Genomic DNA, 26,071 nt, shown 5'->3' with positions numbered 1-26,071 from the left:
ATTTTCAAACATTTGTGTTGCATGGTTTTGACCTGTGTTGCATAATATATTTGAGAAAAAGAATATTTGACAAACAATGGAAAGAAAGCGAAAAAGCTGAGGAGCACAAATTCTCTGAGATGATAATCCTTTAAAAAAGAGGTAAAAGAGAGTAAGTTTGGTCTTAAAAATTGCAGAAATAAATCAATATATATGTGTATATGTGGTTCTAATACCTACATACTGCAAGTAACATCAATTAGGGCTTAAGTAGTTTGCTAGCTAGGCAGGAGAACCAGAACCCCAGCTAGCCAAAGTTTCAATTAACCCATTGCCTGTAGTAGAGAGCATCCATTAAAACCAGCTGAAGATATGACACACAGCTCTTCTGAAGGCTTCGACATTATCTTTCATAATAAAATATGTTTCTCATAATGGAACAAATTTGAAGGGCAGTGTGGAAATTCAGTGTGTTGAAAATATGAATTAATCACTAATGCTATTTAGAATAACTTTTCTCACAAAAAAACAACCAACCAACAAACAACAAAAACAAAACCTCCAAAAAACAACCAACAAAACACAAACCAAAACAAAACAAAAAAACCCCAAACAAACAAAAAAACCCTCAATGAGATTAATTTTTAAGCTACAAAAAATTGACATGCAATTACCAGGTAGAAAAGTTTAAACAGATATATTAGTTTCTGGCATCCTTCAACCAGTTTGATTGTGGATTACAGGGTGAGAGCAAGACCAACACAAAAGTCTTGTGCATGTACTGAGGTGCAGTACAAGTGAAACTGCAGTGTAGAGATAAGAGACTACTTAAACTCCTGCCAAGTAGTTCTTCTGGTTTTGCTCTGTTTACACTGATTTGGAGTCAGTGCATGGAAGGATTTTTCTTTGTCTAGCAAAGGACCAATAATTCTGAAATTTCATGAGAGTAATACTGTGGTTTTTACTGAAGAAGGAACCCCCTCAGTGCTATGTGTGCAGCTTTTGCAGGCAGAGTTGCAGTACAAGCAGTTGCTACTGTCATTGTTTCACAGAATGATATAAAGTTCTTGTTTGCAGGCATATTTTTAAACTGAGAAGAGATTTGAGTGTTTTATAGCTGTAGAAATGTTTGCAATTCTGCCAGAGCTTGTCTACATGTGCAGTGCCTCACTAACATCTCCTTTTCACATCCATTCTGTATCACAAATATCTCTCCTCCCCTTCCTACCAAATGTCACAAAACATTTACTATGTCTGTACCCACTTGATAATAAAAACAATACCAAATTTGAGAGGTTTGTCTGGGAATATCGTTTAATTACCTTTAATGGTAATTTTTTGGGGATAAATTTTCCTTACAATGGTATTTGATTTTTAACACCTTTTCTAGGAGTCTTACTCTCAAAGAAAGCTTCAAGACCAACCCAGTGGAAAGTTGCTGCCATGTGGATAAGAATTATTGCATTTATTTTTTCTTGAGGTGGTGGATAATGTACCATGGCGAATTTATGGTCTGCCACAGTGTGCAGTCAAGAAGCATCTCATTTTGGTTTTGAAATGAACCATCTACAGATCTGTGAGTTTAAGGCAGGCAATCACAGGAACCTTGTCCTTTGCAAAGACTTCCACTTGGAAACCCCCGTGCCAGAAGACCCACCTTGGTGCAGTCTTGCAGTGAGAGGGAAATTGTTGATCTCTGCTCAGAGCCCTCCATGGGCAGATACTGTTTCTGAATGACCTAAAGTTTGGACTTCCCTATTACTGCCACAGTATAAAGGTTTCTCCCAGGCAACTAATGAATTGCTTATTTGCATTTAGCTATACCCATTATATTATACTAATATACTATGATAGAATTCTCTTATTTGTAGAGAGATCCCTACTTTTCCTTCTGTTTTGTTTGGATGTCCTTTTACAGTGATTTGTATTCCAGTTTATTTATGCTCTGAAATAAAGTGTGGCAAAACAGTGTACATGAAATTATCTTAACTCCAAAAGCTGAAGTGCTTATAGTTGGCAAACCTAAGTATATTGTATAATTAAAACAATTATTCCATCAAAAGATACTGTTAAAAATTGTTTTGCAATTAGTACCATTGAAATAATTCTGTTATTTTACATGCATTTAATTTCTGGTTCGGTCTCTCCAAAGCACATTTTTTGTAGAAGACAGAACAATTTTATATTTATAATTATAGTTTGAACAGTTAGGGGTATGCATGATCAGATTAAAGACTAAAGTAAACCTTACCATAATGGAACCAAAGCACAGGAGAATATACTGTGGTGGATAACTCTGTTTAAGGTTATGAGCATATGGGTTTGTTTACAATATTTTCCCGTTTCAGGGATATTGTGTCACTGTATATTCCCAGTGAGTTGAAAAAAGGATTTCCCACTGCTGACACATACTTTGCAATTGTTTGCTGAGTAGCACAGTACTGTTTTATATATTGTAACAGTAATGGATCCCTTGTTATGGGTATGTTTGTAATATTGATTTCCTGTCAGTCAGATTTTCTAAAGAGCTTCAGATCCTTGTTGTGCATCTCTGATCTAGATGCTACAGGTGTTTGCCTCAGAATGTGAAAGAGATTTGCAAAGAGAATGTTTTGTGGCACAGTTGCATCAAGGCTGCTGGAAAATTGGTTTGAAGCAATGCCTGCTATGTTTGAGGGCCATTCTGTAGTTCTGATGTGAAGTGTCCTGAAACCTATGGGTAGATCTTTTCTTTCCACAAATATTTTTGTGGAAGACAACTGTAGGGAAGGAAAAAAAATCACATGAATCTCCTGAGAGTGTTACTAGATCCTTGCATTAAGGGATATAGAGCCATCCCCATTGACAGAATGGGTCTCTGTAAGGTTCTGGTCAAGACGCCTGCGTGGAAGTTTAATTATGTGGTGAATGCACTGATATGAGGGGAAGCAAATGTGTGCATAGCTCCAGGAAGAGCTCAACCTTATGAGGAATATTTTATAAATCAAGAGAAACATTTTGTGAGTCAAAGTTCAACAGGAAATCTGTGCAGATCTGTCCTTTCCTTCAGCACTGAAAACCAAATTCTCTTCCATGTTTGATATGGCAGATAGGGGGGCGGCTGTTGTTCTGGGACAGCACCAGCTCCCCTCAAAGCTCCCTTTCAAGGGCAGGAAGCAGAGCCCACCTGGTGGTGCCTCCACAGGCTGCTGAGCCCAGTGTGGAGGTTCTCTGTAACTATCACATCTCCAAAGGAAGACTAGGAATGATCTAATAAGGATGAGTGTAAACAGTGGAAGTTGTGCACCAAAGTCCAGCGATCCTTCTGTACCAGAGACAGCAGAACCACAAAGAGAAGGCCTTGTGCATCCGTAATTAAACATTCTCTGAAAAGCTTCAGAATGCAATCAAGAGAGATTAGTCATGCAGAAAATGTCTAAAACATAATTTCATTATCTCAGTAAGAACCACAGTGTCCGACTATATGTTTGCTGTCTGGTTCCTGTACAGGGTTTGTACATTCCTGGCATGGAGAACAGGGATTTTTTAAAAGCAGAACACGCAATAAGGTAAAATATCTCTGAAAGGCTGCAGACTGATTTCTTTTTTCTTTCAAACAAGAATTGCAACTTTTTTTTACATCTTTTGATGCATATAAGCTTTTGTCCATAATTCTAAATCTAGGAAGACCTTTCTCTAGGGCAGTACATTTTCTGCTTTCTTTTGCCCTCTTCATACTTAAGTTTCAAACATTGGGTTTGTTTCTATTAAGGAACAAGGCTCATCAGGCCTAATTTCATATAGCTTTTAGCACATCACTAGGAGTATTAGAAACCATAGTTACAGTGGGAATATGCAACTGAGTTTCTTTGAAGTTTTTGTGACTGAAATGGAAGTAGATGGTGATGTGAAAAAATAGGATATTTGCAGCTTAATTTCGTATGAGATTTGTGTTCATTGTTTACAGATTGACAAACCTAAAATGTAATGACAATTTGATGATTTCAGTTTTGTTTTTCTCATCTAGAGGCTTATTTCACGAGTTTGTTTTCATTTGCTAAAATTATTTTATTTACTAGACAGTGAAGAAATCCATATTTTCAAATAATTTGTTTTTTCCTGAAAATACTGAAATATTTTTTTCTTGTTCTTTAGTTGCTGATGTTGACAGAATAAATTTTGAGGACTTTATTAGTGAAATATGTTCAATTGGAAAAACTCTGTATGTGTATATATATACTTGTGTACATAAACTGATTTTAATAAGGTGTTTTAGCATTTTTGTAGTTACTCCCGCCTATGTACGTTCCTTTCAGTGCCTTTCTCTCATGTTGGCCCTTCTGGTGATCTGCCTCCAAGTTTGTTGACCTTCCAGGTCATCTGTTTGATTCCTTTTTTTTTAGAGAGTTTAAATGTGAATCATTGACTTACTTACTCTGATGATTTGTTTATCGAAGTTCCTTTAAGTTCACCTCCTTTAGGCTTCCTGAGTTCAGGGTTTAGACCATTGTGTTAAATCCGTCTTCCTGAAAGGGTGAAAGAGCCTTTGTAGCTTCCAAAATGTAATCAAATCCCTTCCTCTTCCCTGACTTATGAATTGGAGAGCCTTTCTGAAGCCATTGCTCTGGTTTTGGTATATCCCATATTATTCTCCCAGTTATGTAACTTCATAATTTTTTGCTACGGATGCCATCCTCACCACTGCTGACTGTTCTGTTGTGCCCACCTCTGTCATTGCCACATTTTCCCATAAAAGGCAAGACTGGAGAGCGTGGGACCTGTTTGGGGGCATTGTAAGAAAAAAACCATTCAATAGCAATTCCCGTGACACCTGGTTTTCCAGATATTTTTGTTGGGTTTTCCCTGCTTTAATCTCTTTTATAGTAGTTCCATATAATCCAAAGGTTTCACATCATCTGTGCATACTATTTCAGATGTGTTACTAATGTGATTGCTTACGTTTCTTTCTTAACACTTGTGTCAAAGGGCATTTCAGCCCACCTAGAGTCTTGATTCCTCTTTGGACATGAATCTCTGCTGATTTTTCATATCTGACAGGATAGCTTCCAGATTTGGATATCTCAGATAAGTGCCTAAAGGCAGATGGGATGAATATGAGATCTTTGTCCCCATTACAAAAACACAATCTACCTTGATCTGATGGATTTCTCTAATGTAAGCAATCTGTTCCCGCACATGTAATGTACTTCTCTCAATCTTTGCTTCCTAATGTTCTCTCTCTGTCTTTCACAGTTCTGTCTCTGCAATTTATCTTATTTCAGACTATTTCCCAGTTGCCCCATGTTTAGCTTAGCTCCACCACTGCCCCTTTTTTCCCTGCCCTGTTAGCTTCATCTCTCCCCGCTATGCCCATTGCACCTCTATTCCCGTGAATATGTTGTTTATCCATTTAGGAGAAAGCATATTCTTCCTGTGTTTTTAAAGTCCTGTAAAAACTGATATATCTGTATATATTTTTATAATTATCATATCACAGTTTCAAATAATATTATGCCTAATTCTCGTATTGTGTTATTCAGATTATTTCTATTTAACTAATACTGTAGAGCAGTATGTTGGGCAGAAAGCTTTGCGCTATAATTGGGTAACAAATTATTATTTTCTTCTCATGTGTTCAGTGAACTGGTTTTGCAGATCTTTCATCTCAATTCATTATGATCAAATGGAGAAGCATTTGTTTCAATAAAATTTTAATCTCTAGGACTATCTTTTGCATCAGTGACTTTTCATTGTTAATTGCTTTCTTGTCCCCCATCAAGATGTTCTTGCAACTACTTCATCCAAACTAAGCTCCTTTTCTACACACACAATTTTAAAAGACTCTTTTTGGGTGAAATAATCATTGTTGCCTTCTTAATCTATCACTATGACTTTTGTATATTACCCTCCCTTGATTTTGACAAAAAGTGTAGAAAATCACCTCTATAGGAATTTTAGAAATGTCCTGAATTTCCCCCCATGTACATCAGAATGTAAAAAATCATTTTATTATTTCATAGGACCAATTAAGATCACCAGGGCACCTAGTCTGTGCTGGATGTTTGTGAGTGAATTACCATTAATATTAATGATGCAGTGACTGGAGTATACCCCTGGTGTCTCATAGTCATTCTACTGAGAATGATTTTTAATTACAACTTCTCTGAACCTGTTGCTATTTTAGACTCCATAAAGGGCATAGAAAGCAAAGACTTCAAACTACAATTTTAAATATGTAAAAAAAAAATTTACATGCTGAAATAATGAAATTAGGGATGAGTTCAAGCTGTTCTCTCCCTTTGCAAAAAACAATTGGTTGTGAATTTATTATTTTAACACAGCTGACAGAACATACAGAATGAATTCAGTAATGAAAAGCATTTGGGGGGTTTGACAGGTCTTGGCTGAAATGAAGTCCTTTGAGACCAGCATTTGGAGGCAGAGGTGAAAGTAGAAATTGGTTTACCTGAAGATCTCTGTAAATGGAATCTAAATTTTCAAGGGAGACTGCCTGCCAGCATCAGGGCTTACCTTTTGACACATCCAGCCTGAAATCTATCAAAATCTGGAAACTTCTTTTGGTTGTAATATCTGTACATGTGATTTTCTACACAAAAGTTTTTTTGCGTATGTCCTAAAAGTTTCCTGGAAAATTTGTGCTAATTCAAGTAATTGAATTTTGTGACTTATTCATATACCAGTTTTCAAAATAATTTAACCCAGTTCTCTCAAAATAAAATCCCAAAGTTGATTAATGCAGTCCTATTGCTCTGTAGATTTATGAAGCATTTATATTGACATTTTTTAATATAAAACAGTATTTTTTTTACTTGTGTTAAAAATGCAAGACCAGTGTAGATAGGCAGGAGTAGGGTAGATTGTGTTCTTTCTTATACATCATTAATAGAGCTATTCACAAAGGGCTACTTGAAAGTAACTGTGTAACAGGATGTCAGAAATATCATCTGAGGCCTCTGAACTACACAGTGTAACCGAGAGCTGGTAGTGATTTGCAGAACTTTTATTGCTTGGTAGGCTATTACATGAAAGAAAAGTCTAGCTAAATTTTCATGTTCAGCCTGAATTTAAAAGCCTGTGGGTTAAGGAGGTCTGAAAGTATGTTTCTATTAACATGAACATTTAAGCAAAGTGAAAAGTTGTTTAAAACTCTTTGCTGCAGTGCTCACATATTATGCTCAACACAGTGTATATTTTATCCCTGATGGGGGCTGATGGAGGTTACAGAGAGATGGCTGAGTAACAGTAATAGCAATTGCACTCCAAAAGAAAATGAAAACCAGTTATGCTATTCTGAAGAGCCATTCTATCCATGCATGCTGTAAAATGTAACATACATAGAATACATTTCTGTGTGATTTTAAATACTATTCTTAAGTGCATCCAACCTAGGAATTGAAATCTGTGCAATAAAAGTGGCTGCGCTCTAGGAATTTTTGCTCAGCACTCAGAGCATGCACAGAATTATATCATTTAAAAATAATCCTTTCTGGGGGTCATGCTCATATATCTTTGGAAATCAGATTACTAGTTATATATTTATTTACACATTCAGTATTTACTGTCTAAAAACATTCCGCCCTGTGTACTTAGGGCACCAAAGGCAGAGCCAAGCCCTGAAGCTCTCAAAGCTGAGTCACATTAGATGGCACAGTCATGCACCATATTCATCCTGAATTGCCCAGACCAGGAGGTATTGTTTGCATTTGAAAATGTTGGCAACAGAGTATGTTAACTCTCATGTGATCACTGGAAGGCTCTGTGCTAGCCTTTGAAAACATAAAATGTTAGAAAAATATGAAAATATGAAAAAGTCCATAACTCCTATCAGACATTGCAATTGCTTGAGTGTTCATCAGGAGTTAAAGATGGATAAAAAGTAAATGGTACAATCCACAGCAAGGACTAGCAGATGAGCTGCATTCAAGACTAATAGATTCTTCATGAAAATGCTGTGACATTTATTTTCTGTATTAAAAATTCAAATGCAACTGTTTAATATGTCTCATACACATCAGCTCTTTCTGTAATTCTGGGGCTGGCACAGTTTTGCCCTTAGTCATTTGGGGATTGCTTTTCCATCCACTTTGATCACATTGTGCTTCTGCAATATTCCCAACAGTTATCCTAAGAACTCTTATAACTGAATCTTGTTTCATCTGCCCTAGAAAATAAAATACCATGAAGGAGACTCTCAAATAAAACTGTGGAAGAGGAATAAACACCAAGCAACACGCCTCCCCCACCCCAAATGCTTATTAGCACCTTTAATATAAACACTGGTATTAATGAGAATTTAACCAAACATCTCAAAAACTTGTGGCATGAATATATGTGTAATGAACAACCAGCGTCTTTCTTTCCTACACAACGGAAAGTATTTATCATTGTGGTAACACAAGGGACAGAAAACAATGCCAATTCACAAATAAAATTTCTCATGACTTAATATTGTTGGTGTGTCCCCTGTGATCCTGGAATGATAAATATTTTACCTCCTTTTGTCAGTATCAGAAACATTTTCATATCTGGAATAAAGGTTCATTCATTATAATCTGGGTTTTTTTCAGATTACTTTTTCCAAGCTGGTTCAGTATACATCATGCCAATGATATTGTACCAGCTTCCTTGTGGTCATTTCAAAACTCCACTAGTACCGGTGATGCTACCAGTTTGATTTCTATTTATGACTGGAGATTTTTGATTATTATTTATATTCTCAAGGCTTTCAGAGTCCTCATTGTGTGAGAGACTTCATTACACTGAGAGGTGTACAAACATGTACATAACCTAGCCTACAAGCACTGGAACTGGACATGCCAGTTGAGTGTCCATGGAGTGTGATCCTCTGGGAAGACCACAGGCAATGTCTCTTTGGTCTGTCACGTTTCTCCTCAAAGGAGGATGGAGGTTATGAACAGTCCTGGGGAGGGGGCAGAATTTTCCACTAACTCAAGTACTTTCCGTGCTATTTCCCCCTGAGAAGTTGCTGTGAGGGGTCAATGCCCATGAAGTTTATGCAGAACACAGTAGTGTGAAATGTCTGTAGCTCCATCCTCATCCACCTGCCCAAAACCAATCCATTCTGGTTTTGCTTAATATTGCAATATTTCAGTAACTCAAAACATACCTTGATTTCAAAATATGTCTTCTGCAAATAAGGTCAGTAGTCTAAATAGACTTACATTGTTTTCAATGAGGAATGCACAAGTGTTAAGCACATTATGCTTTAAGGAGAGCTGTCCTGGCTACGGTGTGATGCAAGTCCATCTCTCATTCAATGATGGCATTAGGAAACATAGTCATTGCACTAGACCTAGGCAAACTAGCTAAACACTATATTAGCATGCATTAGTTAATTTGTTTGTAGCAATTTGGAGATAACAAGCTCAGGATTTTAATACAATTTTTCTTCCCTCGACACATCTCTTGTCTTCATATTTAAACCAGTATGAAAAGGTCAGTAAACATTGAATTTGTAAATGAAAGCTCTAAAATAGGACTTGAAAGAGCTAATCTTTTGGGAGGGGGGGGAAGTGTGAAAAATCAGCTTGTTAAAGTCAGACCTTCAATTTTGATCTCTTAACAGGCTCATATATGGTTAAGGATTTTTTTTCCGCTAAAAAAATCTCATGTCTGAATCTAAATCTCATTTAGTTTAAAACCATTACCCCTTGTCCTATCACTATCTGCCCGTGTAAAATGTCAGACTCCTGTGACTGAAGCCACATGAAAATGTGAAGACTCCATCATGACTTCATCCCAGGGGAAGCACCTAGTTTTGTGAATTACTGAGCATGCACAGCTTCATCAGAGAACAGCACAGACATACCTCACCCTAAAAGCTGTTTGTTCTTGCCAGAGCCTCCTGGCCCTACTTCCCTCCCTTTGAAATCCACCCCAGTGGATCTGGAGAGGACTTAAACCCCACTGCCTCAGCCTCTGTGGACATTAAGCAGCTTCATGAAGAGTTTTCACTGTCCCAAAGAATAGCTGTATCCTTGAGGCCATCTCAGTGAGAAAAACACATTTTTGTCCCTTTTGCAGCAGGAGTAGTGAAACACTGTTAAACGCATCAAAGATGAAAAGTTGCATGAAAAATGTGCACTAGTTAGCACACAGCTTTTAAAAACTTGAATGGAAATATTGTTCTTAAGGCACATGTGGGAATCAAATGATGAAATAAAGCTGGCTGTATTTAGATTGTTCACAATCTATTTCATTCCTCTTAAAGAAATAGTTAGGTCGTAGTTCAAATGTTGAACAGTTATTTTTATCTCTCTTTGTAATAGTGGATGTGTGTATTTTTCTTGGAAAAGAATTGCTCACTGAAATGCAAAGTCAGGAGAAGGACAAATATATAAATGATTATTAGGATGTTTGCAGCCTTTAAAACCTACCATGCCACCATCTTCTCACACTAGTACAATCCAAAATGATGAAAGACAGTAGAAGGGAATTGGTGTAGTCTTAGTAACTAACATCAGATTCACAAAGAGAATTCCTGATTAATGGAAGTCTATGTGCTAAGTACTTTATAAAGGCAATTAAATAATGTGGTGGCTGAAGCTTAACAGAAGAAGAAGGAGCAAAAATAAAAATGGAAAATAAAGGGCTATGTGGAAGGAAGACATTGGAAAGTAGTGTAGGAAAAAGGCAGGAATCCTATATATTCCACTGTCGTTATATTGAATGCTTGTCCAGTCAAGATAAAACAAACAAAAATCAACTCACAGTGTCACACATCTGGACACAGGCCTTACAGAGGTTTATATCAATCCCTCTTGTCTCTAACTCTTCCCCTTTTGGGGCATAATACCTTATATTCCTGAACTTTAAGCATTGTCAAGTCCAATTTTCCCCCTTAGATTTTAAGATAAATGTCATAAAATGTGGTGTCCCACCTTTCAGAAACAAGGTGTAGTTTGCCACTGGTTTCCTGCTTTTTTCATTCTTTGCACCCAAAATTGCAGCAAGGAACTATTCTTTTCATTATCGCGTTCTTTTCTATTCTTTATGAAAATCAGTGTTTGCTTATGGCAGCTTCAGAGTCTCAAGTGTATGGTGTCTAATGATATTGCTTTAAAGTTTCATATTATATCTTTATAACTTAGGATAATTATTTATAGTTGCAAATCATAATGTAGCAGCATTATAGGAAACAGAATGCTGGATTGCACCTGAAAGGGAGAGCAGATTCAGGGTTTATTATATTATTATATTATTATGCTATTATATTAGAGAAGGCACTTCAGGGGCTACAGAAGAAAGCAACTCAAATTGTAGCAGTTCTCAGAAGCTTGGATAGTACAAAACAGATTTCATTCATAGCGCTCTTGTATCATTATCACTGTATATATAGCCATTAAAGTATAATTGAAATATAGAAAATCAGGAAATAAGGGAACTGAAGCTAAGTTTTTCACATGTGATCAAAAAGCATATGGGAAAAATAGGGGGGGGTGAAGGCCAGCAGTTAAATAGAAAATAGAAGACTCTATGCAATTTCTGCTTTTAAAAAACAGACAGGAGATTTAGCAAAATTGCAGTGAGGGAGTTCTAATGTCCTACTGAAGGTTTGTTTCTCCTTCATCACGTAGTAAAAGCTTTTTGAAAATGCATAAATGAAAACTAGCTCCTAATCACATCCTGGAATACAAAGACACTGAGATGCTTTATACGGTACATCAGGTTTTAATGAAAATTTCGGGAAGACCAATGCACAGAATGGTCTGAATTTTGTCCTTTGTCTCAAAGAACCATCCTGACACTGGAAAACTCCAAGCAATATGTATCTCTTAACACATCTCCCTGGTTTCATTTCTGCCATTTCTTACTCGCATGACTGGTGATGAGGATGGGCTGCTGCAGTAACTATTCGGTATCTGACAGTGTATTTTCATTGAGTGCCTCTTCAGGGAGCTCACATTGTTGAGAAATTGACTTTGTGAGATTTTCTGGACTGTATCTTTCACTTGATTTCTACCTTTATTTTTCACATCCATTTAGTAGCATGAGTCCTGTTCGACAGGCCATGAGTTAGAGATCTTATTTTGCTGTATTAAGAGAAGATGTGCAAATCAGGATGAGATTTATACCAAATTTGATCTCAAGAGAGGAATATTTTGCGGTTCTTGTATCCCTGGTGAATGTTGTTTCTAAAAGGAGAAACATGGAACCTGAATTTGGTGTGTCAGGAGAATCTTTCTCAGGTTTTTCCAGGGGCACTTAGACAAATGTTTTAAATGGCAAAAGTTATAGTTTGGTAATGTTTTTACCAGAATAGAGTTTTTTGTTTGTTTTGGGGGGGGGAGGGGGTTTCAGAAATTTTAATTTATTTAATGGGTGAATGGGACAATGAGTGCTACTTGTTGATTCTGAGTACACATAGAGGTAGCTAGCAAGCTGTGACTATGTACTGTCAGTTTTCTAATTCTTCCTCTCCAAACTAGGACACATGCCTAGGGCATGTAATATATTTACAGTGATACCAGTCATTGTATTACTATCTCACAGTTTCAGGCATTTGCTCTACCTGCATATGTCACACAAACAGAAATGGTGCTCTTCTGCTATAATTTTGCTGATATTTATCTATATTGACTGTTCAGGACCAAGTAAGTGTATGTAATCAATTAGAAATAGTCAGTGTTTAAAATGGAATCCTATTTCCATACAATTTGACAGGTCTGTCATTTTGCCTGTTATAGTCAGAACATAGTGTTTTCAGTGAAAAATAGAAGATTCAGTAAAGAATAAATGAGTAGCTGGGTAGTTTACCTGGATTCCCATTCAAAATTATTCTCCTTCAGTGCTGACCATAATTCTGGTAGGGCAATTTGTATAAAATCTTTCAGGCTCTAAATGTTTTTTTATGGTGACAACTTTTCAGCATTTTCCAAGATTTTCTGCTGGAATTAATAAAAATCAATGTTCTGTATAAGCTGATGCTGGCTCTGCTGACAGAGCCACCCTAATACTGACAGTAGGGCATTTGTGTATTTTTCTTTTTTTTTTCTTTTTCCTTTTCTTTTCTTTTTCATTGTTCTCAGACATTAATTGTACTGAAACTACAAATACCCTTATGTCAGAGATTCTGAGGACCCTAAAGTTGTCACTTTAGTGATATGGTTCAAAATTCTTGGCACGCTTTCTGTCCTGTTGGCTTAATTCTGTGTTACACTCCCAAGATCGTTTGTTTTGTCAGAGTGACTGCTGGCTATGTAGCTGGGGATGTTCTGAATCTCTAATTGTGGAAATCAGCAGAATACTGAAAACTGGCATTTTTATTTGGCCAGAAACAAATTAGCAGCAAAACAGTGGTTAGAGTGACGATATGTTGCACCAGTAGGGTGGAAATGGACAAATCAACCTTCAAAAGCAATACTTTTAAATGAGAATTCAATATCACACCTACTACTGATTAACCTGCAACCCTATTGAATTTCTGGTGAACTGTAATAATTTCTTTATATGAACATCTTCAATACTTTCTAGTTTAAAAAAAATTTTTGACAGTGAAAAAAAAAAACTGGCACCTGCAAATAAAGGTGCAAGAGAGAGAAAAAGGATCTTTGAGGGCTATTGTTCTAATCTTCTTCCTTAAAAGTAAATGATAATGTAAGTAGTCTTCTTTTATCTCCATCATGGGCAGAACTGGCCCCTTTTAGGTCCTTAAACCTATTGTCTTTAAGGTGGTGTGTTTTGTCTTGAGGAGGAGAGTAGTAAAGCTGCAAATCTGTTATCACCCAGATGGAACATCAGGGAGGTATTCATAAAAACTAAATTTCACCTGGTGAGGTTTATCACCCCAGATTTCCTCTACAGACAGAAAGAGATCTGCTTTAAATCACCCCTTGCAAGTAAGGCCCCTCTGGAGGGAAGCAAACTCCAGTGAAAACTGCTGCCTTTTCTCCTTCTAACTGTTCTCCTGATTGCTCAGTTGTGTTCCAACCTGTTCTCTGTTTCCCAAATATAGACAGATCTGCACACACACACACACACACGCACACATGTGCAGATATTCTGATTACTTAATTACATGAAATATAGTTCAGCAGTGCAATAATGGTCAATCACGCTCTGTTTATACAGATAATAAATCTCTGTCCCACAGGTGTTCATCCTACTTATGATGTGTAGTAAGGCTTTAACTTTCATCGCAGTGGTTAAAGCAGCCAATTGCATGAATGGATTTGAGTAAAAAGCTTTAAAAATGCTGTAACTCAAGCTCACAAATTTTTTACAGCTTCACATCTTCATTTTTTCTCTGATTTGCACCCGTAATCCAAATAAAAAGAGATTGAGACAAAGAGTAAAATCATGTTATACCAGTAACCTCGAGTGGGCCAGGCTGAGTAGACTTCTGCAATCCAAATGTGTCTAATTACTACAGAGAGGTTCATAAACTAACCCCAAATGGGTCACAACTGTGATACTGACTTCTAAACAAAACCCATTATAATTCTGTTTGTATTAAATCAGGTATTGCTGAAAGTAAGTGAAAATAGAGCTTCTTCACTACTCCAAGTAGGCTTTTTTTCTTTTCTAAAGAAATAGGTTTAGAAGACCAAATTAGATTCTGGCATGATTAATGCATCTCACCAAATTCTTGCAGAGTAGCAAATTAGTTTATAGTGATTTTCTTGAAAACAAATTAAACGGCTGCACAACATCACAAGAATAGAGATGTTCTTCATAACATATGGATAAATGATTCAATTGAAAGGAGATGTAATCAAACTGAAAATGTAATCCAAATGTTTCAAATATTACTGTCCATTATGGAAAAATGTGTAATTACTTGCATTTTAACGCATGATGTTTAATCTGCAGTGGCAGAGCAGTGACGAATTAATCTGCATAAGGTTTGCACATATTCTAATTACAATATTCCTTTTTAAGTGTTTTTAATATCATTCATTTGGTTAAAAACAAAATTCTAATTTTGCTAATAACATATTTTGTGAACTATAGCTGATTCGCCATTCATGCACTTGATTGATGTTTCTGAAAATAGTATATAACCTCTAAACTTGCTTTTCCCCCCTCCTAAAAATGTAAACATTTCACTGCTGATACACCTGTTTGAGTCTCCACAACTTATATTCAAAAATGCAGAGTAGAGAAAGTCTTATGGGATGCAATTATTCATACAAAAATCTGCCATTATTTTGTATAAAATGTGTTGAGAAAGATAGTGGAATATTTAGGGGTATTCTAAGATTTCTGTAATGACCACATGTGGTCCAAGGGCAAAAAATTACAGTAATGGAATAAAATGAGAGTCTAACAATAGATCACTTGTAACAAGGTAAATCTTCATAGATAAAAACATTAAATGCTTTAATTATCTTAGCTCTGCTATTGTGTGAGAAAGCTTATTTCCTGACTAAATGTGATGACTGCTTTATTAATTGAAATTTAGTTCTGACAAGTATTGCAGCTTTAGGAACTCTTACTAAACTAGTCTAACTGTAACCATTTTCCAAGACAATTTTAATATCTGAAGTCAAATAAGAGCTTTTGAGAAGAAAGTTTTATCTTCAGACTTGGTAGTCAACTACAGATCTCTTTCTTTATTTCTCCTTTTTTAGTCTTTAGTCTGTCATATTATCACTGGACTAGTCTGTGACAAGTTTTACTAGAAAGCCCCAATGTATTTGGGTCCAAGAAATAGATAATATACCTAGTAATGTTGTTTAAGCATTATAGATTAAGGTATTCTTTACTCTTCCAATTTAAAGATTTTTTTTGTCAATGTAAGGTGTCAGAGATCTTGGGAAAGTATCTGCAGTTCAATTTCTCCCTTTATTTGTAGAAAGTGCATTGACTTCTTTTCATGTAGAAATCATTTGTCTGTAGTGGAAATCTTAATAGTGGAACCCATACACCTGTATTTGGCTTACCCTTGACCAACAGGTTAGGTTAAAGAACAGTTTTATGTAGTCATTTTTCATTCCCACAGCATTTTACCTTTCTTCCTATTAATTTTTACTCCAGTGTTTTCCCTTGATTCATGACACTATTGCCCCTCCCTGTTCCTCCAGTCTTGCCTAAGTATTCTTTAACTGTCATTCCTTGTGTTCCTCACCACCAAAGTGCATCTTGCTGATTTCTGTTGCTGAAGCTTCTCCAAAACACTGTCTTCCCTATGCATCTCAAAAGAAAAGCCCTCACCCTGCTTCTCTGCAGCTTACTTTTCCATTACTGCCACACTGAACTAATACTGTTTTAGTCAGGTTTATTTCAGATCTTTCTCTAATTTATTTATTTTTTATCAAGAAATAATTTCTCTTTTTCCCTTGGCTCAAGTATAATCATTCATCATCAAGACCCACCATGACTTGCTGTTCCCTGCCTATCATCTCTTATGCAGTTTCAAATGAGGAGTCCTCTCCCAGCTCAGGTCAGACACGATCTCAACCTTCCTCTACGCCTTCTTAGAGTAAGTGCATTTCTACTTCCATCTGTGCTGCCTTCCCTGGGCAAGATGCACAGGTTGGATTAGTGTACAGGTCTGACAATTCAGTTCAGCTAAATGCAATAGTCTCATATTAGCTCCTTTTAAAATTAATCAGTGAAGAAGCAGCTGAGGGAACTGGGGGTGTTTAGTCTGGAGAAAAGGAAGCTCAGGGGGGACCTTATCATTCTACAACTACCTGAAAGGAGGGTGTAGCAAGATTGGGTCTTCTCGTAAGTAACAAACAATATGACAAGAGGAATTGGCCTCGAGTTGCACCAGGGGAGGTTTAGAGTGACTATCAGGAAAAACTTCTTCACCAAAAGCATTGTCAGGATTTGGAAGAGGCTGCACGGGGAAGTGGTGAAATTACCAGTCTTGGAGGTATTTAATACTTACTTATACATGTAGCACTTGGGGACATGGTTTATGGTGGACTTGGCAGTGTTAGGCTAATGCCTGGACTCTTAAGGATCTTTTCCAATGTAAACAATTTTATTATTCTATGATTTTTGTGTTTCAGGAGGGCTCGAGATGAGAAAAGAGAGTGGGAGAAAAAAATCTTCAGTTAGTTAATCAATATTAGATTGCCCCAATCCCACTACCGCAGTGTCTCCAACTCCTCCCTAGGACGCGCAAACAGGATGCTGTTTGAGATATCCCAAAGTGCACTGTCAAATCCTGCACATCCATATTCAGAGACGCCAGAAAGCTCGTGCTGTCTCTTAGCCACTGGCAGGCTGGATAGTTTAAAGGGACCAGATGTTGTACAGACCTGGATTACAGACTAAACTACAGATATCTCACCCTGAAAGGGAAGGAGAACTGCCTAAATGCATACTAAAAAAAAATTCTCTACTGGCCCCTTGGAACACAAGTATTTCACACAAATATGTAGGGCCATTTCCTTTTCAAAATGAGAAAGTTTGGGAAAGGCTGAACTTTCTTAAAAGGCACTTTATTGTGTAGTCTGTATTTCCCACAAACTGGCAGCAGTTAATTTATAAGTCTATTCTGGGAACAAGAATTTCTTAGTCCCTTATAAATAGCTCTTATTACTAAATAGCAAAGATATAATAAAAAGGAGCATGACATCTTCCCTCTACTAGTGTGTGGCTATTTAATTCCACACAATTGTTATTTAGTTTATTATTGTTATGGTCTAAGCTCTGTCTCGTATTTTACTTATTTAATTAAGTTATATGCATAAGAAAAGAAAAACGTACCTCCTGGCCTCTTGGCTGTCTTCCCATCTAGCAAAAATTATCACTGAAAAAAAAAATGATGGGGTTACTTCCCCAAAGTAATTTCCTAGTTAGTTTAGTTTGTTTAATATATCTTTCTTATAGTAAGAGTGGTGTCAACTTAAAATACACATTCATGCACCAAACAGGAAGAGAAGCCCATAAAAAGGCTGTGATTTTGAGGTGCTGTCAGCTTGTCCTTTAAAAATAATCTAATTCAAATACAAAAACATTCAATATGACAGGTTATGAAGATATTTATTCTTCTTGGCAGTTGCTTATGATTATTTTTCTCTGTGACTAAGTCTGCGATCTCTGGATACTGTCTAGGCACACCTGCCAGATCAGGAAACTTGGATACACATGACGGATTTTACTGTTTTCTGACTCTGAAATGAACTTAGATCTGTTGTGTTCCTCTAGCCATGTATATGTTCCTCTAGTCATCTGAAGTCTTGAACTTCAGATGACTCTTAATTTGTCTCCTGGAAAGTGGGCACTTGAGTATCAGGTTTGTACTTGCTTAGGAGGAGGTTTTGTGGATCATGCTTTTGAATACCAAGTTTTACTCTGGTTCCATTTTTTGTACCTTTTGGATATCTCCCAACATGACTTGACTATAGCAAAGGAGTATGTAGCACAAATGACATGTTGCCCTTTTCAGTCATGAAAATTAAGCATAAGTTGGTCTGCTTGGAGACAGTTTGGTTGAGAACACAGGAAAAGTACAGGAAGAACCAGAAAATCTTGAAAATATTACCAAACTAAATTGAATAAGACTATTTCTAGCACAATGTCTTATAGAAACTAAGAGAATTTTTTCAATGGGTATTCAGAAACGCTTGCCTAGTAACAATCATCTAGAATTTTATGTTCCTCCACTATTATACACATCATAATTAACATATTTAGTTTCTATGAAGAATAAATGTGTGCAGTCCTAGTATGCATTCATAAAGGTTATGGTGAATGTGATCTACTTCATCAAATTAAGAAATAGATAATACAAAACTTCATTATTAACTGAGGGGGGTGTATACAAAGGTCAGTTATGCATATATAATATACATTGTGTATTTATAAAACAGTACTTTTATAGACTTGAAATATTGATAAATGATAGAATTCATTAAAATTCCCCACATAATAACTGGTAGTTTTATTGATGAGCAAGAAATTATCTTCACTGGCGCTTCACTGCGTGCTATGGTCACCTTCATGAGGCATCACAGACTGTAATTCTTATCACTTAGTATATCTTCAGACAGCTCAGATTCATTTCTGCAGATATCCATGGGCATTACATCTTCTACAATGGAAAGATTTTGAATAATAGATCCTTTATGATAAAAGGACTCTGTCCACTGTGAGGTGAGCAGGTACAGTAACATGTCTTTAAAGAATAAACAAATGGAAGTAACACAAAGACTTCTGGGCACTGAAGGGTGAAGCCATGACTTTAATAGTGTAGCATTTACCCAGTCTTTTCTGTTTAAGTCTCTGTATGGCAGCTGGCATTTTATTTTCGTTGCTTAAAGTCACCTTAAGCAGTGACTATAATTTTGGTTAAAATGTCAAACAAATCTAATTGATCTACCTGACTCATTTTATTGTCTTCAGGTTTCTGAATGTTCTGATTCTGCATAACAATGGCATGTGTAGAAATTTAATCAAATGAAGACATCTATCCAAATGTTATGTCTGAATAATACATATTCAATTGAGAAAAACATTTCTAGTTACCTGCCTAACCATGAATCTGAGGTCATTTTTTGTTCCCTCACTTTTAACAAAGGGGATAGTGAGAACTCAATGCATTTCTCATTAAAATGAACAATAGGGGAGGAAAAAAGGTTTTAAATATGCACGCCAGCATGTAAGACTAACTTTTTCAATGTAAGGGGTGTTTTTTTGTAGCTGTATACAATCAGAGGAAAAATGTTTAAACATCCCAGCATGGGTATTTCCATTTAAATCTGATTACAGTGAAATAAAACTGTAGCTATTAAAGGTTTAGAAGAACTACAAATACAAGCAGTAAAAGAAGACAGTTAGTAAATGAGGTAGTAAAACATTTCAGCAGGGCAAACAGTTTATAGCACTCAGCCTTCCTGTAGCAGACTGTGCTATTCACCACAGACCCGTGCACTGCTCCCCGAACTGCACTTAAACCTGCAATTAACCTTTCACGCCTAATGAAGCTGTTTTGCTGCAAAATTAAAATATATAGTGCTGCCTGTTTTTACAGAGACTGGGAGGAGAGGATCTCAAAATGAATGACTTTTTCAGATGTTTTTGTTCAAATGCAGAATTAAAGTGCTGTTTGTATATAAATTGGGAATGCGCTTTTCGAGGTAATCTCATTTGATATGCTGTATTTTATTCCTCTACTTATTAATGGTTCTGCATTATTGTAAAAAAAAAAAGGGAAACAATTCACACACCAGTAATTTTATGATTAGACGCTTCCTGAGAATAAACTGTTACCATTTAACTTCCATTAGGAAAGACAATAGTTCTGCTAAAGATAAGTTCATATTACTTTCTCTGGTATTCTTCTCACTGTGGATGCAATTACCTCTTACAAAAATATACTTTCCACTTATGTATTTGACTGGGTTCACTTCTTAATGATCTATGCATACATATCCTTAAAACAAGCTAGAGATAGTTTTATCTGCATAGAACTAGGTCAGGTTATTCCTATAACATTTAGTAGAAAAACAAACTAAATTTAAAAATAGGTCTGGTTCTGCAGCTAGGCTTGGATTTCCAGAAATTAGCCTAGTGAAGGTGACCTATTGATTCTCCATGTGGGATACACACTGATTCCATTGTTCCTTTCCTCCATATTACTCAAGAGTCAGAAGCAACCGGAGACCATGTACTGATTTGGAAAATAACAGTTTGGATATTAGGTAAGATATTTAAATAGCAGCCCTCAGAGAAGGCAGGTAAATGTAATTACTTTGGAATTGAGGTAACACATATAAATCACTTTGCGATTTACAGTTCCAACTTCAATGACTATAAATGTATTCACATTTGTTATCTAGATAAAAAACCTGTAAAATCAAGGGAATGCTTTGTTTTGTTTCTTTTCTTTTATTGAATATTTAAGTCACAGCAATTTTTTTCTGTTATATTTTGATGTAAATTCTGCTTGCTCAAAGTGTCTTTGCATAAGCTTGACTTGGTAAATGAAATTCCTTTAGACTGCCACTCTGAAATAATGAATTGTTCCCCCAGTTAATTGTATTGCTTTGATAACAAGAAACTACGCTGGGTGTAGAGAACATAATAAATGAATTTCATCAGATGATTTGTGTGACGTTTTGAAAAATGATCTTCTGGAGTGATTCAATTTTAATGGAACTCCATAAACATGCCAGTATATGCCAGTATGTAATGTTAGATTTGAAAGAAATAGTTCTTCTGTTTTGTTAATTGTCATGTCAAGAGAGGTTAGTTTAAAAGCTCCAAATATATTCTAAAATATCTTATAAAAGGTGGAAAATTTTTACTAATAATTGTCTTTACTAATAATCTTTACTAAAACATTGCTTCTGTTTAGCATACTCCCTAAGCCTAGATATTAAAGATGGGATTACATGTAAGCAATCATTAAAATGTTATTTAGATTTTATCCCTGAATTTGCTAGTACCAGATACTGCTAATACTTTAAAGGTGCCTCAATGATTTCAAAAATTTAATTTGTCAAAAGTCCAATTTAAAGCATCACTAGCTCATGCCAGGAAATATCTGTGTATGTGAGAAAAAATTACTTGATTAATCTTGGCTCTTACGCATCTAGAAAAGTATCAATGATAATTGTACTTAGCATTTTACAGTGCCGTGCATTTTCGAAAAGCTGTATGCACATTAATTAATTCTTGCAACTTTTTTTGTGAGTTAAGAAAGGTAGTGTTACAGATGCAATAGCATAGATTTTTTTCAGGATACTGGAAACCTGAACCAAATCTGACTGTATAGCATATACTAAGAAAGAAAACTGTAGCAACACTTGTAAGTGAAAAACAATTTTTGCACAGTTTCTTAGTAGAAAAGTGCCGTGACAAGAGACTGCATGAAAAATATTGCAAAATTGGATTCTGCGTAATAGATAAATTGAGTTTGATATTGGCTTGAGAATAACAGCCTATTAGACATGGTGAAAAGTATTTTCAAATGTTTCCTTGTAGAGTAGTTGGAAATCGATATGTATTGGGCAGCATTACCTACATTATGAATATATGTAGATGTCATGGTTTTGTTGCGGTAGAACATTTGAATAATGTGAATACTCCTAATTCATTTGGTTGCAATATCACCTATGTGAACTTAAAAACTCAGAACTGCCATGTATTAAGCACGTTCTAATCACAGGATATCTGCAGAAGTCAGTAATTTCTAGAAAGGCTGAAGTAACAAGCAAATGGAAGAATAAATTCTCAACCTACTAATTTCTTAGGTATAAAGGGGAAGCCAAACAAGGAGCAGCTGAGGTCACTTGGTCTGTTCAGTCTGGAGAAGAGACTGAAGGGAAACCTCATTGCAGTTACAACTTCCTTGTGAGGAGAAGAGGAGGGGCAGATGTTGATCTATTCTCTCTGGTGACCAGTGATAGGACCTGAGGGAATGGCCTGAAGTTGTGTCAGGGGAGGTTTAGGTTAGAGATTAGGAAAAGGTTAGGGTGGTTGGGCACTGAAACAGGCTCCCCAAGGAAGTGGTCATAGCACCAAGGATGCCAGAGATCAAGAAGCATCTGGACAACGCACATGGTGTGATTCTTGGGGTTGTCCTGTTCAGGGCCAGGAGTTGGACTTAGTGATCCTTGTGGGTCCCTTTCAACATAGGATATTCTATGATTCCTAAGCATGCCTGTCCATGCCCTTGGTAATACCCTGTTAGGATAATAAAAGGTCTTGACATATCAACAAATTAACCAGAATCTGAAAAAGAAGAGTTTTGGTGAGTTGACAACATATAGAATTTACCCGGGCCAACATCATCATGTTTCACTGCCTTTTCAGTAATCTGTGCTTTCTGGAAAGACATTTTCTTATCTTTTTGTTCATGGTAAATACTAACCTTTGAATATTCCCCAATTAGGGAGGCATATATATTGCACAGGCAAATATTCAAGGATACAATTTTGTTCTAACTTCAGTCTCAATTTCTCTCTTACTTTTGGATAGTTTTATCCATTCCTAAACACAATGCACAAACATTTAATAAGAGAAAATCTTTGTCAGAGAGCCACTGGTCCATATAACCACGAAAATGGTGATAAAGAGGGGTCATGCTAAGATCACACAGCAAATCAATAACAGACTGAAATGGAAGTCAGTTCTCCTGATTTCCAGTCTGTTGTCTTAACTGCACTTTTTTCCTTCCACTGTTTCTTCACCAGGTAGCATTTCAGAAAGTGAGAACTTCTTATCTAACTCTGAAATAAAACTGATCACTTCTGGGAAAGTACAAAAACTTGACATGAAAGGAACCATCACACTGCTCTGGAATTCTTCTCAAGAAAGCTGAGCATTAAATTTTGTTTTTCCTTTATTTATCTTACAGGTCTTGCAATTGCAAGTGCACTGATAGACATTTCACAACAGAAGCCTGCGGACTGTAAAGATAAGAATTCAGGAGTCAGAAATCGAAAACATCACCTTTCAACACGTCAAGGAACTTGTGTCTGAGATTCAAAAACTACAGCTGTATATTCTGTAATGTTTTCTTTTTAAATGGCTTCCATTGAAAGCTCTACTACAGCCTCAGTTTTTTATGGAGGCAAACCTATGAATGAACATATAAGGTACTGTGCTCTGTTCTAATCACACAGCCTGCTATACCCCAAAGCAGAACAAACTTATGGAAGGTGTGAGTATGTTTGATGAGCTTTAATAAAAAGAGTGGATCCTGGTATCAACAAAATACTAAATAAAATACCTAGTATTCTTAATCCTGAACATATCAGAGCAGAGAAAATCCTTGAACACAACTACAAAAAACTTTACATTGTTTTGTAATGTAGAAGCAAATTGTATAAGTGAAAACTGAGCAAATTCCAGAAAACTAAAGGAAATTTTTGTATAGCTTAATGTAACAACAAGAATTGTACAGTTCCTTCCTTGTAATCAGCATGAAAATTTCTTTCCAGCAAGCAGGAACTAAAAAGGATCATTTGGATTTAGATGTTCTTTTATCATTGCCTGAAATAGATAGGCAGCTTTTGAACTTAGCATAGGTGTAACCCAAGAACACCACATGTTAATATTTGAAAGATAATTCCATTAAAATAGAATAAGTTGAGCATTTCATGATTGTTTTTCTTTACACTGAAAACACCTCATATACATAATCTGTCCTGTAGCAGAGTGATGGGGGGCTTTCATGTCTCTGTACTTAAGAGTTTGTCCTGAATTCAGAATGATATATTTTACAGAGAGGGTCCTTTATGCCAGCTAACTGATTAGCAAAATTAATTGAGCATGGAAAAGCTTTTTCTGCAGTAAAATTTCCTTTTTTTTTTTTTTTCTGAGACAGTCTCCAAGATTGCAAATCTAAGGAGAGTTGAACTTGCTGTTATTCAACCTGCTTCCATTTCAATATTGAAATTTGCTGGTATCTACATATTGTCCTCTAAGCAGGAGAAATGAATCCCAGTCAGCACTTTGGCCTTTGTTTTTATAATGTCGTATGGATTCCGGCCCCCCCCCTCCAGATGCAGAATTCCATCTCCTTCTCACTTTCATACCCATTACATAAATTAATTCAATAAATAAATACTTAGAAATCCAAGTTGCTTCCAACAGTGGTTCTCAAATCCAATATCCAGTATGGAACCTCACAGTCAGTACTCAATAACAAGAAGCAGATGAAAGAGTTTCCTTTCCAAAGGACATTAGTCTTTTGGGGGCTCAGTAACCACAACAGATAACCCAGCAAACAGCTTTAATGGCCCTCAGTCTTTTTATTTACTCAAAATTCATGGATATATATAAAAGAGCAAGAGAATGTTAAGGGGTAAGTAGCAGATGTGTCGTATTCTCATTTACACATTACACATTGACAGCAGTATAATATGAAACTAGTAGTTTTGTACAAGGTTGTTGAAAGTATAGTTTCTCAACTCCAAATTTGCCACCATACTAGTACAGGAGAGTGATACAGAGGTATAAATGTCTCATGTAATGATAGACTTCTGGTAAATATGAAAGATATAAAATGATAATTGATGTTTACTATTATATCTGTATTTTTTATGTTCTTTTTATTTCAGGAAGATGATGACATTTTACTGTTTATAGTTGACTACATAGTTACTTGCATGCCATGGTGGTGCAGTAGCAGTAATAAAGCCCTGTTGTGAGTTGTGTTTATTTCCTAAAGCCATTCATACATCAAAGTACTCAGCTTAATTTGGATGAGGACTAAATGTAAAAAGAATTATAAAAAAAAGAACGATTGTACAGTATGTAGTTATATCTTATACAGGAATATTAGGTTGCATCTAACCATCTCTATTGTTTTGATAAATTATGCACTGATGAATTATGGTATAATTAATTCTTATACTGGCATGATTGTTTCAGTATTTTCATATCTTAAAATAAGATTATTATCTTAAAAGAATGCCATCACAATCTTGTGACTTTTATTGCCTATTCTGACCTCATATTACTTAAAACTTTAAAAATTTCTTTTTAAAACTTCTATTGGGAACTTTCAACAAGTGCTACTTATAATAGGAAAAAAATCATCATTGGAAGACAACTTTCTACCAGTTTTAAAGTTAATCTGTTCAAATTATTATAAACTGATGGAACTGGTTTATATGATGCATACACTTATGAAAAGGAAAGAACCACTTGTCTGGAATATATTACTCACCCTGTATTATCCTCAACCTAAACATTTCACATGAGAAATATACAGTGTATGTTTTGTGTATATACTGGAAACTCCATCCACAGAAAGACCATATGGTCCTGTAGAACGGTTTTACCTGTACTCACTCATAAAGGATTACATTCCTCTGTATCTCAACCAGAGTTTAAAATATACTTGAAAAGCAGGTGTGAGTTTTAAAGGGATTAAAATATTTTATTGCAACACTGAAGATGGGCAAATAACGATCAGCCATTTTACTGTGTTTTCAGGTAAAAATGTTATTTTATTGTACAAGAAAAGCATGTTTGTCATGGGATCATTCGGCATTTCCCTTCACTCTGAGAATTTTTTTTCTAAAGTATCGTTCTTCTCCCAGGATCCCTGATTGCATGCAAATCAGTAAACTCATATAATAATTAAATAAATAAAAATACTTATATAATGGCCACACTTAAATACAAGAAGTTTGCAAACACATCTCAAACCAAAGTT

The 26,071-nt window shown here is 35.9% G+C and overlaps 1 protein-coding gene across 1 annotated transcript in view; it reads left to right on the top strand.

The window, feature by feature from the left end:
• Positions 1-25,772, top strand: part of ATRNL1 (attractin like 1) — a gene marked incomplete at its 5' end in the record, with an annotated part of 477,341 nt that extends 451,569 nt beyond the window's left edge. The window contains 1 exon segment of the mRNA XM_032694659.1: positions 23,261-25,772. Coding sequence (XP_032550550.1) covers positions 23,261-23,385 — 125 coding nt within the window.
• Positions 25,773-26,071: the final 299 nt, after the last annotated feature.

This window comes from Chiroxiphia lanceolata, chromosome 8, assembly GCF_009829145.1.
Source record: "Chiroxiphia lanceolata isolate bChiLan1 chromosome 8, bChiLan1.pri, whole genome shotgun sequence".
Taxonomy (NCBI): Eukaryota; Metazoa; Chordata; class Aves; order Passeriformes; family Pipridae; genus Chiroxiphia; species Chiroxiphia lanceolata.
Note: the sequence above shows the minus strand (reverse complement) of the source record. Positions and strands in the feature narration are given on the sequence as shown.